Below are 16556 nucleotides of genomic sequence, written 5' to 3' on the forward strand. Positions count from 1 at the left end.
GGTTTTTTTTTTCTTACTGTCCTACTCTGATTGGTAAATTAGTGGTGGTGGTGTTCAAATTAAATTGTTTTTCTTCCCCTAATTACTCTGTCTTTTGCCTATGAAAATACTGGATCAGTCATCCCTCCCAGTTCTTGTCTTGTTCCCTGAGCCTTCTATTTTCTTCTCCCCATCCATGATGGGGAAAGAGTGATCAAGCAGCTGTGTGCTGCTCTGTTGCCCTCTGGGCTCAAACAGTGAAAAGTATTCCTCCGGTTTCCCATGAAGTAGAATTCTATCTGTGCACATCTCACATAAGGAGGGAAGATGAACTTGACTTTTGTGTAGTTTGAGCAGGTGCTACCTCTCTATTCATCAGATGTTATAAAATAATGACATGTTTAAAATATTTAATTATAACCTAAAAATATAAATTAAGAAAGGGCAGTTTTTGAGTGTGTTAAAGTAGATGAAGAAAGGGCAAATACTGAAGGATGGAAAATATTCAGCAAGGAGATGTAGCATATACTAGGAACTTACTATGCAGTATTGGAAATAGCTGCTAAAGGCACCACAAATTTTACACAGCACATGGAGAATGTGTGTCTGATCTTACTGACATTAATAAACACGTTAAAGAATTTTATTATAGGTTATGTACTTCAGAAATACACAGTACTGAATTGACTGGCTGAACTTTTATTGAATTTTTCTACAGCCATCCTCCTTATCTAAAGGGACCAACTTCTCAGGGAAATCAGAAAAGAAAGGAGTTGGGGAATTTCTGTAACCTTGAAAAGTGGTTTAAACTTGAGCACAAGCTTGATTTTAAGTAATTTTGTTAAAAAAAAACCCAAAACAAAACGATTCAAATTGAGCTAGCTTGCTGTGCTGTTTTTGGTTGGGATAAAGTTAATATTCTTCATAATAGCTAGTATGGGGCTATGTTTTGGTTTTTTGCTGAAAACAGCGTCAATAATACAGGGATGTTTTTTCATTATTGCTGAGCAGTGCTTACACAGAGTCAAGGCCTTTGCTGCTTCTCACCCCACACCACCAGGGAGGGGGCTGGGGGTGCACAAGAAGCTGCGAGGGGACACAGCTGGGACAGCTGACCCCAACTGACTAGAGGTATCCCGTACCATGTAATGTCATGCTCAGGAACAGAAATCTGGGAGAAGAAGGAGGAGGGGGGATGTTCAGAGTTATGGCATTTGTCTTCCCAAGTGACTGTTACATGTGATGTAGCCCTGCTGTCCTGGAGATGGCTGAACACCTGCCTGCTGAGGGGAAATGGTGAATGAATTACTTTGCTTTGTTTGCCTGTGCAGCTTTAGTTTTACCTATTAAATTGTCTTTATCTCAACCCATGAGTTTTCACACATTTACCCTTCTGATTCACTCCCCCATCCCACTGGGGCAGAGGGGGAGTGAGTGAGTGGCTGTGCGGTTCTTCACTGCCTACAGGAGTTAAACCACAACACTTCCCCATTTCTTGAAGTTTTTCATAAGATGTGGAAAAAGAACTTATTTCAATGTTACACAAAGTTGTCAGTTCCCTATTACAAAATGCATACTTTCCTACGCAAGGTGTGGGGCTGAGCAAACAGCTTTCCCATACAGTGCAAATATGTGGAGGTGCAATGGTCTTAAACAGTACTGTTTTTTTACAAAAATCATAAAATATGGGAACTGGCAGTGGGGGAAGCTTACCTCTTCTGCCATTAACCATCACGGTTCAGCTGATATGAAAGATACCTGTATATCTATTTACAGTTAAAATTTAGCCTATGCTCTTACTAAGAGTAAAATAGTACAGTAGTAAAATTAAATCCAGATTTATTTCTTAGGTTATTGATTATTCTTAGGACTCATAGGGCCCAAAGCTTGTTTTTCTTTTACCCAAAAGCAACCAGCTTTCAGATTAGTTGAATCATGAGAGTGTAGAGGTTGAAATTTTGAAAGACTCAGCCATTACTTTCTTTTTATATTTCTCAGGAACTCATATTACATAAGCTTGCTTGTTTGTCTGTTTAATATGCTCCTAAGTGTGAATATTCAAAGCTGGAGTTTCCTAGTTTTCAGTGAGTATGCCTATTATCATTATCCTTTACTACTCTTGGATGCCACTTTGATTCCTGTTGGCTGAAGATTGTTCAATAATCAAGACACCTTATTTGGAAAATGTGTGTAATTATTTTTCAATATGAAAAATATTTAAAAATATTCTAACCGTTGTTTTGGTTGGTTTATGCAACCAACAGAAAATAAACATTAGGTGCTGCTTTCACTCTACTATTTTTGGTTTTGGGATAGTTGTTGTCATGTGATTAATGGCTTTTTTTTTTTTTTTTTTTTGTATAACAGTTTTGTGGTTTTGTGTAGGCTTTTTGTGATTCTGCTAAGATACAAAAAATGTTTGGTGATCCTGGCCCACCATTTTCTACATCAGTAAAGGAAATTCATAAAACAAAAAATTCCATACATATATATATATATATTTTTATTATTTTTCACAGCTGTTTAATGACTTTAAAAGTTATATCCAGGTGATGTGTCAAGATGAACAAGGGAATTCTGGTTGTAAAATGTCATTGTGATGACTGTTTAACATTTTGATTGTATGCCTTATTCAGCTGGGAGAGATTAAAGGGTATTGTTATCTCATAATCTGATATAACATCACATGTTTATGATTGTTTACTAACAATGGATGCATAGTTATAGAAAAAAACTCCCCAAATGTTTAGAGGCTTAACTATGAGCTTGAGCATAACACTGAAATGTACTTAATATATTTTCAGTGTGTATTGCTATATATTAGGAAAAGTTTCTTCACGGAGAGGATGGTTGGTCACTGAAACAGCCTCTTCAGGTAGGTGCTCACAGCACCAAGCCTGTCAGAGTTGAAGAGGTCAAGCATTTGGACAACACTCTTAGTCATACGGTTTAATTTTATGTAGTCCTGGGAGTTGCAGGGAGCTGGACTCTATCCTTATTAATCCCTTTCAACTTGATATATTCTATGTGTTACCAGAACAAGGTAACTTTGTGGAATAGTTGATTATTCTGTGTATTTTGTATAAACAGTACATTTTCAGTCCTCATATAGCTTCTGTTTAAATACCCATGAACTCCACCATTGCCTAATATAGTTTTAGGATGGGAAAAAATATTGAAGTTCTGATCTAAGCATAAGGATAGAAGAAGTCAGCACATGGACTGGCAAGGGAAGTGGAAAAAATAATATTTAGGAATCATATGAATATTTTAGAAAGGAGCATTCTATTATGCAAAAAGAATATATTATTCAATAATAGCATTATCTCACTGAAATAATTAAAACTGGCTATGTCATCTGTAAGTTGCTCTGTTTTGTCATTTATAGATCACCTTATTAGCTATTTAGTGTACAATGTAGTACATAGAATAAATAATTCAGGTGGGAAGGGACACCAGGAGGTCTCCAGTAATATCTCCTGCTCAAAGCATGGTCAACTGTGAGATCAGACCAGGTTGCTCAAAGCTATATTCAGTTGTGCCTTAAAAACGTCCAGGTTTGGAGTCTGCACAACATCTGTCCCAGTTCTTGACTGACTGACTGCACCGTGAAAACATTTTTCTTTATATCCAGTAGGAACATCTCTTGTATCAGTTTGCGTCCACTGATATATACTGATGCAAACAGACCTAAATTCTTGTCTAATTACAATAAAATTTGCGTCTGGCTGGATTAATTTCATAGCAGATGAAATTAATATTTTATGTTCTCTTTAATGCTTGAATTGCCTAGCTGCTAGGTAGGTCAATTATATATTATTTTATATAAATTTATGTGGTTGAATATCTAGGACTATATTGAACATATAGGTTGAATATATAGCTCATTAAAAGATCACTTAATAAAGAAATTTTTTTAAAGTTGTGTTTTTTTAATACTGTAGCTATTTAGTATCCAATAAGTGACAATTATAATTCTTTACTTAAAAAAAAAAAAAAAAATGGTTGCTTGTTAGCATTGTCCTTTCTGTGTTTCTACAACATGGAAGTGCATTACAGAAACTTATGTTCGCATATGGTCCCTTACTAATGAACATGATATTCTACCCAGGTACAGTTTTTCATCTACCTTTATATATTTAATTTCTTTCCATATAAAGTAGAAGCATCTAGGCTGTAGGTTACATGGTCTTTGGTATAGTAACTATTTCATAGTACAAAATTAATGATACTGGTACTATTCTTACTTGAACACTGTTTTCTTAAGATTATTTTTCTTTTCTCCTTGAAATTTCTGAGGTGTTTTTTGTCTTCTCATTCATATTGTCTAAAACTCATATTTTTTGTCTCTTTCACCATCTCAAAGTCAACTAATTATTTTTCCTCTGCACACAATTCATAGAAATGGCATTGCATTTCATCAATAAAAAATGTTTCATACAGATCATATAGCACATCTTTCACTGTAATATTTAACAATTTTGTGTATTTTATTTTTTCATTATTTTTGCTGGTTTATGCTTTTGTTTATTTACAATGAGTTAGAATGACTATGTGATCTCAGAAGTTTTGTTTAAAATGAAATAAAACATTCTTGTTGGTTACTTCTAGTGTATTTTTCCATCTAATTATATTTAATTATATCTTATTCTAGCAGATTAATTAAGATACATTGTATAAATATCTGTAGAAGTATTACATGATCAGAAATTTAAATATTTTTAATTTAAATTAACTCTTGGAAAGCAGGATATTTAGTTTATTACATGCCGATTTCTAATGTTCGTTAACTTCTGTACTGCTCAGGGGTATTTAACATCACATATGAAATGTACCTAGGGTGCTTTAATGCTGTTTATTTCAAAAGAATTAGAAAAGCAGGAAAAGATTGTTTTGATAAAGTTTAAATACTGAAGAAGCACAAAATGGTATATACTATTTTAAAAATTATGTGAACCCTTCTGTAGAATTACTGCTACTATGTGGAAGAAAATGGACTAATTAAGTTGTGCAAAACTAGCCCCTAATGGAAATACCTGACTTTGAACTATTGCAGTTTGAACAGTCAGCTGGAAGGACAAACACAGGAGAGACATCAGTTGAATTAATGATGGTCGCAAAGTGACTTCACAGAGACGAGACTATATTGCTCAGATAGTCCATGGGGAGAAAACAGTAAGAGAGACTCTAGATTTTTTTTTAAAGGAAAATGACAATAATCTATTTTTTATGTTGTACATAAGTATAAAAGTTGCATCTGAGAGCAGTAGATTTTGCAGTGCCAATTTTCATTGCTTCTAGCATTGCTAGTAGAGCTGTTATAAATATTCATAACAATTTTATGTCTCCAACCAACTGCTTTAATATATAGTATGCCAAATATATTAAATGTTTGTTTCCTTATGCCTTTTTTATACTCAGAAAACAAATGGTGATTGATACAGTGCAGAGGGCTTTAAAAAAGCCCTAGTGGCTTTTTTTTTAAGAACTGCATTTGTTAAACAAGGTAATGTTTTCTCACAGCTATAGTCCCTCTTAATTCTGGATATGTTATCTAGAACTTATTTATTTTCTCATGCAATAAATACAAATGGCTTCTCTAAGTGTAAGTCTGAAGTCTTCTTAGAGCTGTGAGATCTAAGCAGCGTGATTGGTGTAGCTCAATTCTGGAGATTTTTGTTAATTCTGTATTAGGATACTTTACTTTTGGGTTATGCATTCAGCCAGAATTCTGGGGATAAGAGCATTAGGACTGAGAGTGGGTCCTCAGGGAAGAACTCATAAAGTGGCAAAGGGGAGCAGCGGCTGCAGTTTCCACACAGGCTGTTCAGGCTGGCATAGGGTGTAATGCAGGCTTGTGGGGCTTGGCATTGCTTGACACTCTTGTGAAAAGCAGCAGATTGATTCCCAGCCTGACATCTGGTTGACGGGCCTGGTTCTGCACACACAAGGGCAAACCTCATCTGGTTAGGGAGGAAACTTGGAGCTTTGTCTGCTTGATTGTAATTTCTGCACAAATTCTATTGAATGCATACCATGTACCAGTTTTCTGACATGAGGAAAAAAATCATGAGAAAGGGGTTCCCTCCTCTCTTCTTCCACCCTCATCTCCCCAGAAGGAATATATCAGCCTCTTCCACTTTGCCAGAGAACACAGCAATCTTTGGGCAGCACATATTTGTTTATTTTTCCTTTTTTTTTTTTTAACTTAAACTACAGTGGTGTGACCCTGGTGTTACTCATTATTCATCTGTGCTCATAATTTTACTGTATCAACAATATATCCTTTGGGTGCACACTTTGTTGTTGAAATACCTCAGGTTCACTATAAAACTCCAAGTATAACAGCCATAGTTTTGATATATGGTTGTGAGTGAAAGGATCAAAAGAAGATAACACGAACAGTCACAGAGCCATCTGCAGAGCAAGATTTTGCATACCAATCTTTTCTATTATATTAATTTTTCTATCTTGTTACAGTGGATCATACTATTTGATATACACTATTAAATGCAAATCCATATATGAAAGCAAGAACTGAGTTACTGGGGAACAAGTCTCTAAAGGTATGCATATTGGTACATGTTTTCATTTATCAGTGTTCCCCAGACATATACAACCACCTGATGTTCACAGAACACATATTCTGCAGATTACTTATAGAAGTTAAAACTATTGCTTCTTTTTGCTTATCTTCACTCCATAACAGTACAATCTACTTCCACTTCACTGTACCAACACTAGCCAGAAATCATCAGCAGTTTCTGCTGCTCTTTTCGAAGGCACCAGGACATCCATCGACAATGATTTCTACATAAAATTTCTCATTCAAGTGTTGGTACAGATTCGCAAAGAAAACTTAAATATTTGTTTTGAATGGACAATAGTAGGTGTAATTGTAAAACCCAGACTGATAACACAGATTATTGTCTCTAATACTGCTGTAGTGTTTATTTGCTTGCCAACACAGCCCTGTTATTCAGGCAATATGGATAATTTGCCCAGTCCTTGTCTCTACACTACACTTGTGCAGGCAATTGGAAATGGGCCTTATGATGGCATTGCTTTCACTTCATCTTTTAGCTTCAGGTTTTGTGTCTATACAACTCAATTCCTTTGTTAGCTGTAAACACATAGCCTTGCACGATTCAGTGGTTTGTCAGGATGGTGGGAGAAAGACATTGACAAAATAGACTTGGATACACTATGCAGACCATATAAGTTGAAAGATATTTGCTTGTAACATAGTAACGAGTTATCAGGCAAAAAGAGAAAAAAAAAAAAAAAAAACCACAACATTTTTACACCCTTCAAAAAGGGGAATGAATTTTTAATCTGCATGCTCTTCCATAAGAAGTGTATGGTAGAGAAGAAATAGGGAAGAACTATTCCAAATTTGCTGGCAACTCCTTCAAATGCACTTCTGTAGTTGATCATAACTGACCTGTGAAGAATTCTGTGAATTTTATGCAATTCAGTGGTTTCTCCCTAGAAAGTAAAGATAGCTGATATGCCAGAAACTTGACAGTCTTCATACCCTCAACTTTCCTACTATTGTATTTTAGAAACTGCACTTCTTTCTGGGCTTCCAATGTTGAATAACTGACAGTTCTATTATCCTCATTATTTATACTAAATTAGTTTAATATATTTTTTCAGTATCTTTGATTATTTTCTTGTTACCTTAATACTAATGATTCAGGAAAAAACAGGGGTTCTTAAGCAGAGATAATTCTTCTTGCCTTGATCTAAGTAAGCCCCTTGCTGTGGATAGATAGATACCTGATTCCCCCTCAGGACCTAGAAGAAAGCTTTACATCCCCAGGTGTTTCCTGGTTTGCATGCCCTCTTTACCTGCTCTTACTGCCCAGTCTTCTGCCAGCAGTTTTGCTGGAGCCATTCTAACTCACTGGGAGAACTCTACTTAAACCACTACATGCCCCCAGGTGGTTAATATGTGGCAGCAGTATGATTAATACGAGAGAAAAAACAGCTCTTTCTTCACTGTCAGCTGTCCTTTGGGAATTGTTCATATTTACCTGTCTTCACATAAAGATAAGGACAACAGATACCTATAGCCATAAATTGGTTTAGACACTCAGATAAAAGTGCTGGGGAAATACTATCAACTGAGAACTAAGAACACTGACTTTTCATTTATCAAATCCATATAAGAAAAATAAATGTTTCCATGAGAATAGAAGCGTCTATTGAAATGTGTCTCTGTGGGCAGATTTTTTTTTTTTTTAATATTTTTAAGAAGCAGATAATCATAACGTCAAAATAATGAAGATTAATTGAATAAACTTCTGCTGGAAACTGCAGTTGGTTCAAATGTTAACTGAAGAAGTATGGTTTATGGTAAACATGTTTTAATTTAAATTTTTCCTTAAAACTTTGGCCCCTGCCGTCTAATACTGAATTGGTGGAGGTGTTTAGGATAAAGTTGCCAAATCAGGATAGTATTAATTAAAAGTTTTCCTATGTGACAGATATCAAAGAAAAATAAGCTATATTGTATTTTCTTCAGAAGTTTATGTGAATATATAAATTTTAAAAAGGGATTCCAATATTGCTGCTGAAAAACAGGAGAAATTCAATAGCAGGGTTTTTCTAATAATTGACAAATCAATAGTAAATAATAATAATAATATTATGTAGCAGTATTTTTTCAAAGAGGAAGATCTGTAAGGTTCAAATACTGTATTTGCCACCTGTTAAAATTATATATGTCCAAATGATATCCATATTTCTTAAACTGAGGCAAGGCTGCAACCTTATTTTTCTGTGTTTTAGAAACTAGCTAGCAAAGTAAATATCACATCTTTGACTTCTACAGAGCACAAATAAAGTGGGTTTTTTTAATGTCTTGACCATTCACGGCAACTCCTTTTCCCAACCTTTTAATATCAGTGGAATTAATCTGCTGCACTGACTACTAGGAGCAATCCACAATAAGTTTTCTAGCCTTCAGCCTTCTGTGGGAATTTTGGATTTTGGATCTCACAGTAGTAGATCCTCATGAAATTTAATGTCTGCTGTAGTTATTCACTAGGACAGGACAGATGTGACCTGGCATCATTTTGATGGAAAACTGCTAATACACTACATTACACCATATTTTATTACCTAACAATTTTTGAAAATGCTCCTGGTATAATCAGTAATGCATAGAAGAAGCAGCTGCACAGAACTATGTACAATATTGTTAGCTAATGTGGTTTCAACATTTTTTGGCATCCAGAGTTAAATATTTTCAAAACAACTGTTTCTTTGTTTTTCTTCTGAGGAAAACTGGTAACCCATGGACTAGCTTAACTTTGTCAATCTGTATATACTTTTAAGAATATAGTTTTAAAATGTAGTTTTTCCATAAAACTCATTGTTAATAGACCTTTCCAGTTTTTCAACCTTCTCAAAAAAATGTAGATGATAGAACTGCCTATGATGTACCCTCCACTGACAGTCACAGAACTATGACCACTTATGTGGTCTATGTACATGTGTTCTATTAATGACTATGGGGATTGTTTTTCTGTCTTCATCAACATTGTGGGGTCAAATTTAATATCCACCTTGAGCTCAGAGTTGTCTTCTTTTTCACTGACTATCAGGAAACAGTCAGTAATGTGTAACTCCCATTCTTTTTCCTACACACACAGTATTGTATTTGCCTCTATTAGAATACTTTTTTTTTTTTTTTAAGTAGTACGGCCTACAAGAAGTCCTGATAAATTTGCTTATTATTAACTATACTACCATTTTCTGTGTTCATCCGCACATTTCAGCAGAAAGAGTTTTGAATTTTCTACTGTGTCAAAGTACTACAAATCACTAGTCCTGTGTTGGGTTTGTGTGTGTGTGGAGGGGTTTTCGTAGTGGGGGTGGGGCTACAGAGGTGGCTCCTGTGAGAAGGTTCTTGAAGCTCCCCCAGTTCCAAGTCAGACCTGACTCTGGCCAAGGCTGAGCCAATTAGCGACAGTGACTGCACCTCTGTGATAACATATTTAAGAAGGGGAATCTGGGAGGAGGAGTTGGAGTTGTGAGGGAGATACCTATGCAAACAGTTGAAGAAGTCAATTGAAGAAAGGAGGAACAGGGGCGGTGTGCTGGAGTAGTAATTCCCCTGCAGCCTGTGGTGAGAGGTCAGGCTGTGCCCCTGCAGCCCATGGAGGTCACCAGTGGGGCATATGCCCACCTGCAGCCTGTGGAGGACTCCACATTGGAGAAGGTGGCTGCACCCAAAAAAGGTCAGGACTCTGAGGGATGCCCACACTGGAGCAATCTGTTGCTGGGAGGACTGCAACATATGGGAGGGATCCACACTGGACCAGTTCATGAAGAGCTGCATCCCGCGAGAAGGACTCACATGAAAGGAAGTTCATGGAGGACTGTCTTTAGTGAGAGAGATACCATGCTGGAGCAGGGGAAGAGCATGAGGAGTCCTCCCCCTGAGGAGGAATAGTGGCAGAAACAGCAGATAATTAACTGACCGCAACCTCCATCCCCTGCCCCCTGCACCGCTGAAATGGGGAGAAAATCTGAGCCTGAGAAGAAGTAAGGGGTGGGAGGACGGTGTTTTTAAGATGTGGTTGTATTTCCCACAGTCCTACTCTGATTGGTAAGTTAGTGACGGTAGTAGTGGTGTTAAAATTTTTTTTTCTTCCCCTAATGAGTCTGTCTTTTGTCTATTAACATAATGGAGAAGTCATACTTCTTAGTCCTTGTCTCACCCTCTGAGCCTTTTGTTTTATTTTCTCCTCCCCATTTATGAGGGGGAAAGAGTGAACTAGAAGCTGTGTGGTGCTCAGTTGTCCTCTGGTTTTAACCACATGTCCAAAACCAAATTGAGATGAGGACCATTAAAAACACTCACAGGTGACAATAATTCCTAATTCATAATTATTTTCTTCTTTGACTATTCACTCATCTTTTACTTAATATGTTTTACAAAAAAAATCTAGGTAAAATTCTAAAATTAGAGTGACAACTACTTCACTGATCTTCAAGTCTATAAACCAAATAATGTAACAATAATAATTTTTTACTTTTTCTATTTAAAAAACAAAACAAAACAAACAAACAATATTTATGTTAGAATTCTAGCTCTTTTATGGTCATCTTGGCAGTGGGCCATAACATGTACATCTAGCTATATAAACTGTGGTATCTTCTGCTTCATCTGGATGGAGCGGGGGATGTGTGGGGTGTGTGCTACAAATTCAGAACATGCAGCTATTTGGAAATAAAACAATTTTCCCGTGTCAATACATCTGATTGGCTGTACCCATTAAAATGTCATCAAGATTTTTTTCCCTTAGAATTGAACTTGCTTGATCAAATGATTTATTTTGCTTAATGAGCGAATTGCAGCAGAATATATTTCTCTGTCACTATCTGTCAGGTCATCGCATTAAATATACTTTGTCTGATTTGATCTGTTTTCATTGAGCTATGTTAACTGGAATTAATTATGCAACTACACACTACTTTTCTATTGACAAATCCTATCTCAATATATACATCATGTCTTTGGTTCCCAGGATGATGGACAACAATGGAAAGAACAAAGGAAATTATTTGTTACTCCTACTCCTACTCCTGTACTCTGAAATATGAGATATGAGAATTGAGATATAAAAATATGAAATATGAGAATATGAAAGGCAGGAAGAAGCTCAATTTCCTAAGAAGTAATAATTCCCATGTTTATCTGACACAACAGCATCATAAGTACTTCATATAACCAAATATTATCATGTAGCATAAAGTTAATATACATTAGTCAGAGAAATTTCTTAATAGAGGCAGAAATAATTTTAGAAACATATAGTAAATTAATGAAACTAATAAATTTAAGCAGAGTATTCACATTACAATTACTTATTATTAATACTAAATAGTGATCAAGGACTTGTGTCAATATCTGTTACAGCAATACTGAAAAAATAAAATTATGCTGGTTTAATTCTAAATATTTACTACTCTTTGAATCTAAACTAGAGATTACTTTCAATGCAAAAAATATTCTTTTTAATTAGATTCCAAGATTCCACACCTATATTTTTAAAAAAATATTTTGTTGGGTTTGGGGGTTTTGGGGGAAGAGACTGCTTAGTACCACTTATATAAATGCATTGAATGTTTCAGTAACTTCCAAACCTGCTTTTGTAAAAAAAAATAACAGCCAAATTTCTCTCAGCTGGAATTCTCAAATTACTTATCAGTATTTGATTTTTTGATAATACTGAAAATACATATCTTCTATGGGGAAAAAACTAATTATGAATGAGAAAGTTACAACTAATAGAAGCAGAGGAAAATGGCTGGACAGAATCCATAGTTGCTTGTGGGTTCAAAAAGAAGTTAACCAATAATTATTGTAGAACTTCTTATTCTCCAAATAATATTGGCACACCACAAACAGACTGTCAAGGAAAAGGACAATGATTTTCAAATGTGGTTCAGTATAATGTATATTTTAAATAAAAATTCCATTAATTTTTGTCTGGCTCTTTAGTATTGTTTATGCTTTCCTCACTTCTTCTGCTCACGCTTATTCGTCAGTACTGAAAGCCTGTCATACTAATTTTCTATCAGGTACTATACCATACCATTCACTTCTGTAGGCATCAAAGTGTAAAGAAAAAAATATCTAAACTTTGTTATGCCAGGTCATTTAGTTCCATCTTACAGACTAATACAGTGTTTGCTAAGAAAGTATTGCATCTTATAATGGTCACAGAAGTGCATTTTCTAGTATTATTTTATGAAAACATTTACAGTTATAAGCCTATTTTGCTTGTGTCTAACATTAAATGTTAGAACACTTATTAAATACACAAAAAATTAGTACACAATTTTTGCTTGCTTTCCTAAAACTTTGGGGTTTTATTTATTTTTGTGTTTGATTATTCACTTCAGTGTCTGCATGTCATACACATTGTATTTGCTGATTAATTATATCACTTTTGTATTCTGTTATACTGTAATTTTTGCCATTACTTGATATTAGTGGACATAAGTAACTGAAAAGAGCTAAAAGCAATGTTTCGCTTTTGAATCTAATCTTTATATCATGTAAACAAGTTAATTGGGAGATACAAACATTTTTAAATCAGTGTATCTTTTCATGAACCCTTTTATTTCGGTGCAGCAGACCTGGGATCAGTATTTGTTTAATCTGCTATCAACAACAAGGAGAGACAAATTCTCAGAGATAATTCCTCACCATCTATTTTATTCTTGTGTGGATATATTATACATAGTGTACTCAACAAAGCAAGTATTATATTCTTCTAAGTATGGATGTTTTAGTACTCTATTGAAATAAATCTCTGGTATGCAGTATTTTACAAATGACATTTGGACTGAATAAATAATTACATGCAAGGAATATTCAGAGAAACTATCAGGACCCTGAATACATCAACAGGCTCTAATTGGCCTGATCACTCTATAATAATCTTTGCACTCTTCCTTGGTGACCTCTTTCCCCTCTCTTACAGTTCTAACTGCCTGCGTTCAAGGTCAGCTCTGATGCAGCCCAGCAGTCACCTTGGACCACTCTACTATGAAAACAGAATTTACTTCTGAGTTGTCCACACTTTTATTCATTTACTCATGAGTTGCATTTAAGCTCAGGCCTTTGCACTAGATCCTTTCCAGAGCTATTTTGTCAGCATGCCTGTATCCAGCTTTGTGTCTTGCTGATTCTGATCTGTTGACTTGACTATCCAGCTTGGTTGCAAACCTGCTTCATCATTACGGCCTTGTCTGGTGATCACTGGACTTTTGGCTGAATCTGTGAGTCTGCTGTGTTACTGTGGGTATTGTGCCTTTCTTGGTGAGTACACTGTCCCCACTGGCCTTGCTGTCATCCTCAGTTCCAGATCTCCTTCCCTTACAGAGTAGACTACTGAAATGCTGGGGTTTCAACCCCAAGCCCCAAATTAAGGTTGACATATGGGTGATTCCCACAGCCCTTCACAAAGGGGGGGTGAGTTTACCTTTAAGCTTCCCTCCAGGGTGCAGCCGGCCTTGCAGGGAGAGCCACTGGGGTGTCCCACATTAAGTAAGCAAAGGTCAGGTGTCCCACTGAGGGATAAAAGCTGGGACCACTTGCAGGCAGGGCAGTGTCTGTCTGTGAGGTGGATGCCCTGTGCAGAGTTCCCTGTTGGGGAAGGACCTCCTGCCTCCCTGGGACTGGGCTCCAGTCAGGTCTGGTTTTTGTAAATGTGGGCTGTGTAGAGATTCAGTATGTGGCTTCCTTGGTCTTATGTGTTTGGCTTGTTGACTTGGTTGTCTCCCATCCCTTCTATGGGAGACTGCATGTCACCATTTATTCCACCCATTGTTGGTTGTGTGGTGTTGTTGTTGGGGTCAGTGGGATTGATGTTGATTATGTATAATCTGACTTGTTTGTAGCCCAGTGCTCACCCATGTACTGACCCTTTTGTATCAAATACAATTTGGTTATTGGTTCATCTTTATGCTGGCTGTGTCCTTTATGCTAGGCCTAATAATGGGCAAAAAAACTACTCTTCCTACTTCCTGAAGCAAGGAGTAACAATAATCCTAATATATTTTGTCTGAACACACAAACAGATAGATAAATGGCTCTAGGTGGCCCTGCTTGTGCAGGGTGGTGGGCAAGATGGCATGCAGAAGTCCTTTCCAGCCTCAACCATTCTATGATTCTGTGATTATTGCCTGTTATTTGCAGAAAAAGTGGTTGTTCAGAGTAAATTTTAAGTTGTTCCCAGTTACTGTTGTTAGAGAAACTGTAACTTCCTCTCTTTTGACAAGCTATGGCCAGAAGAATCTTGGTACATGATGCATCTTGCTCAAAATTTTCAGAAGCTATTTTGAGAGTTAAAACAAGCAGAATTATTTTTTGTCAAATTGTCAGTTGGAATCAATCTCACCACACTGCAGTTTCATCATCAAACTTCTAAGTTTTTATTAAGTTTAAATGTGATAATGTTTATATTACTAATTTTATTCTGGTTAAAATAATGGTAACAGATTTTCTTAACTCAAGCACTTTATTTTTAAAGGTGGTAACACAGTTGTGATTATCATCTGTGTAGATAATAGCACTGGACTACAAATAGTTATATATTCTTGTTACTAAAAAATAGTCTTCAGTTCTCTTATTTTATATAGTACAAAACACAATCTCAGGAGAAAAGTAATAAAACAATCCATATTACCCAAGTGAACCATCCTTGTGTTATTGATTTAAATAAATAAACCACATAAATGTATGTCCCTCTTGTATCTTAGAGTAATGAATGCATTTCAAGTTCTGCTTGTCTGAAGCTTTTATACTTTGGAGCACTGAATTAGTTTAACATGTATTAAATTACTTACAGTGAATCCCCCAATTATATTAAGACACAATCCTTCATTCAGACAGTTGATGCTGAGCAGCCTGCAGTAGTCAATTACTTCCTCACAGTTTTTTCCAGTGAATCCTGGCATGCAGCTGCAAATACACCAGTGTATTTTAGAGGACTTGCATTTTAAAAGTTAATTGTATTTAATTATGTTGCATAATGCTATTAAATAAATGTTCCTGCAGTAAAAGAACAGATATCATATGTTATTTAAAATAGAACATGTTTTCAAGGAATCAGAAATCAGTTGCATGATTCTGGATATTTTTTGCTTCTCTATAAAATATTTTTTAGAATTGATTATATCATTTTCATACCAATACATCATATAATATTCTGGGGAAAAAATCTAGAATGAGGTAATATTTAATAATAAGCTATAAATGAGGTTTTGAAAATCTATTAGAAAGGATGAGTCGATTAAACCATCAGAGAAGAATTAGAAATATGATGATAAATGAGGTTTAAAGTAGTTATCATCAGTCATTACTAATGATTAACAAACAGTAATCAATAATTACATACATAAGGAACAATATAAGGAATCTGTGGAGAAAACAATGCATGGTTGTTTTTGTGTTTAATTGTAATTTGACATTTTCTTCAAAGGAGAAAACTAGCATTCTATTTTTGAGACAGGTTGTTAGTTCCATGTGATGCCAACAGAGCTGTGGATAACTTTTCTATGGTAAAAGGAACTGCAGACATTTCTTCTGCTTCATGTCAGTACTTGTCATTAGTAGGAGAAAATCCTGTTCTTATCTAGCCCTCCAGTGTTAAAAAAAATCCCCTGTACACAAAGAAAAAAGATGATTCAAATAGATAATAAACAAGTATTTTTCAAAAGCAATAATGGAACAGTGTAGAAAAATGTTTGAATATTTATATCTTGCTCAAAATGTCCAAAAAATAAAATCCAGACTGAAAAAGCTCTTTGTAATTTGATAGAGATATAACCTGTCAAATTAAGTTGGTATGTTCTTACAGACATGTTTAGCATGTTCCCCTGTCTAAAGGCTATTTCTGGTAGCATGGAAAGAAAAGATTTAAGTAGAAGAGAAAGGAAACAGTCAGTTAGCTGAACATTTGTGTTTGTGAAGGAACCCAAAAGTAATAGATGGGAAGTATCTTTAGCTTTTTCTGAGGGGTACTTTGTCTAATGACACATACCAGAAC

General features: G+C 35.5%; 1 protein-coding gene across 1 annotated transcript in view; it reads right to left on the minus strand.

Annotated features, from left to right (window-relative positions):
* Positions 1 to 16556, minus strand: part of EYS (eyes shut homolog) — a 1054063-nt gene that overhangs the window by 840079 nt on the left and 197428 nt on the right. The window contains exon 6 of the mRNA XM_074895818.1: positions 15355 to 15469. Coding sequence (XP_074751919.1) covers positions 15355 to 15469 — 115 coding nt within the window. The remainder of the gene's footprint in view (positions 1 to 15354; positions 15470 to 16556) is intronic.

The sequence above is a fragment of the Athene noctua genome, chromosome 1, assembly GCF_965140245.1.
Source record: "Athene noctua chromosome 1, bAthNoc1.hap1.1, whole genome shotgun sequence".
NCBI classification, from domain to species: Eukaryota; Metazoa; Chordata; class Aves; order Strigiformes; family Strigidae; genus Athene; species Athene noctua.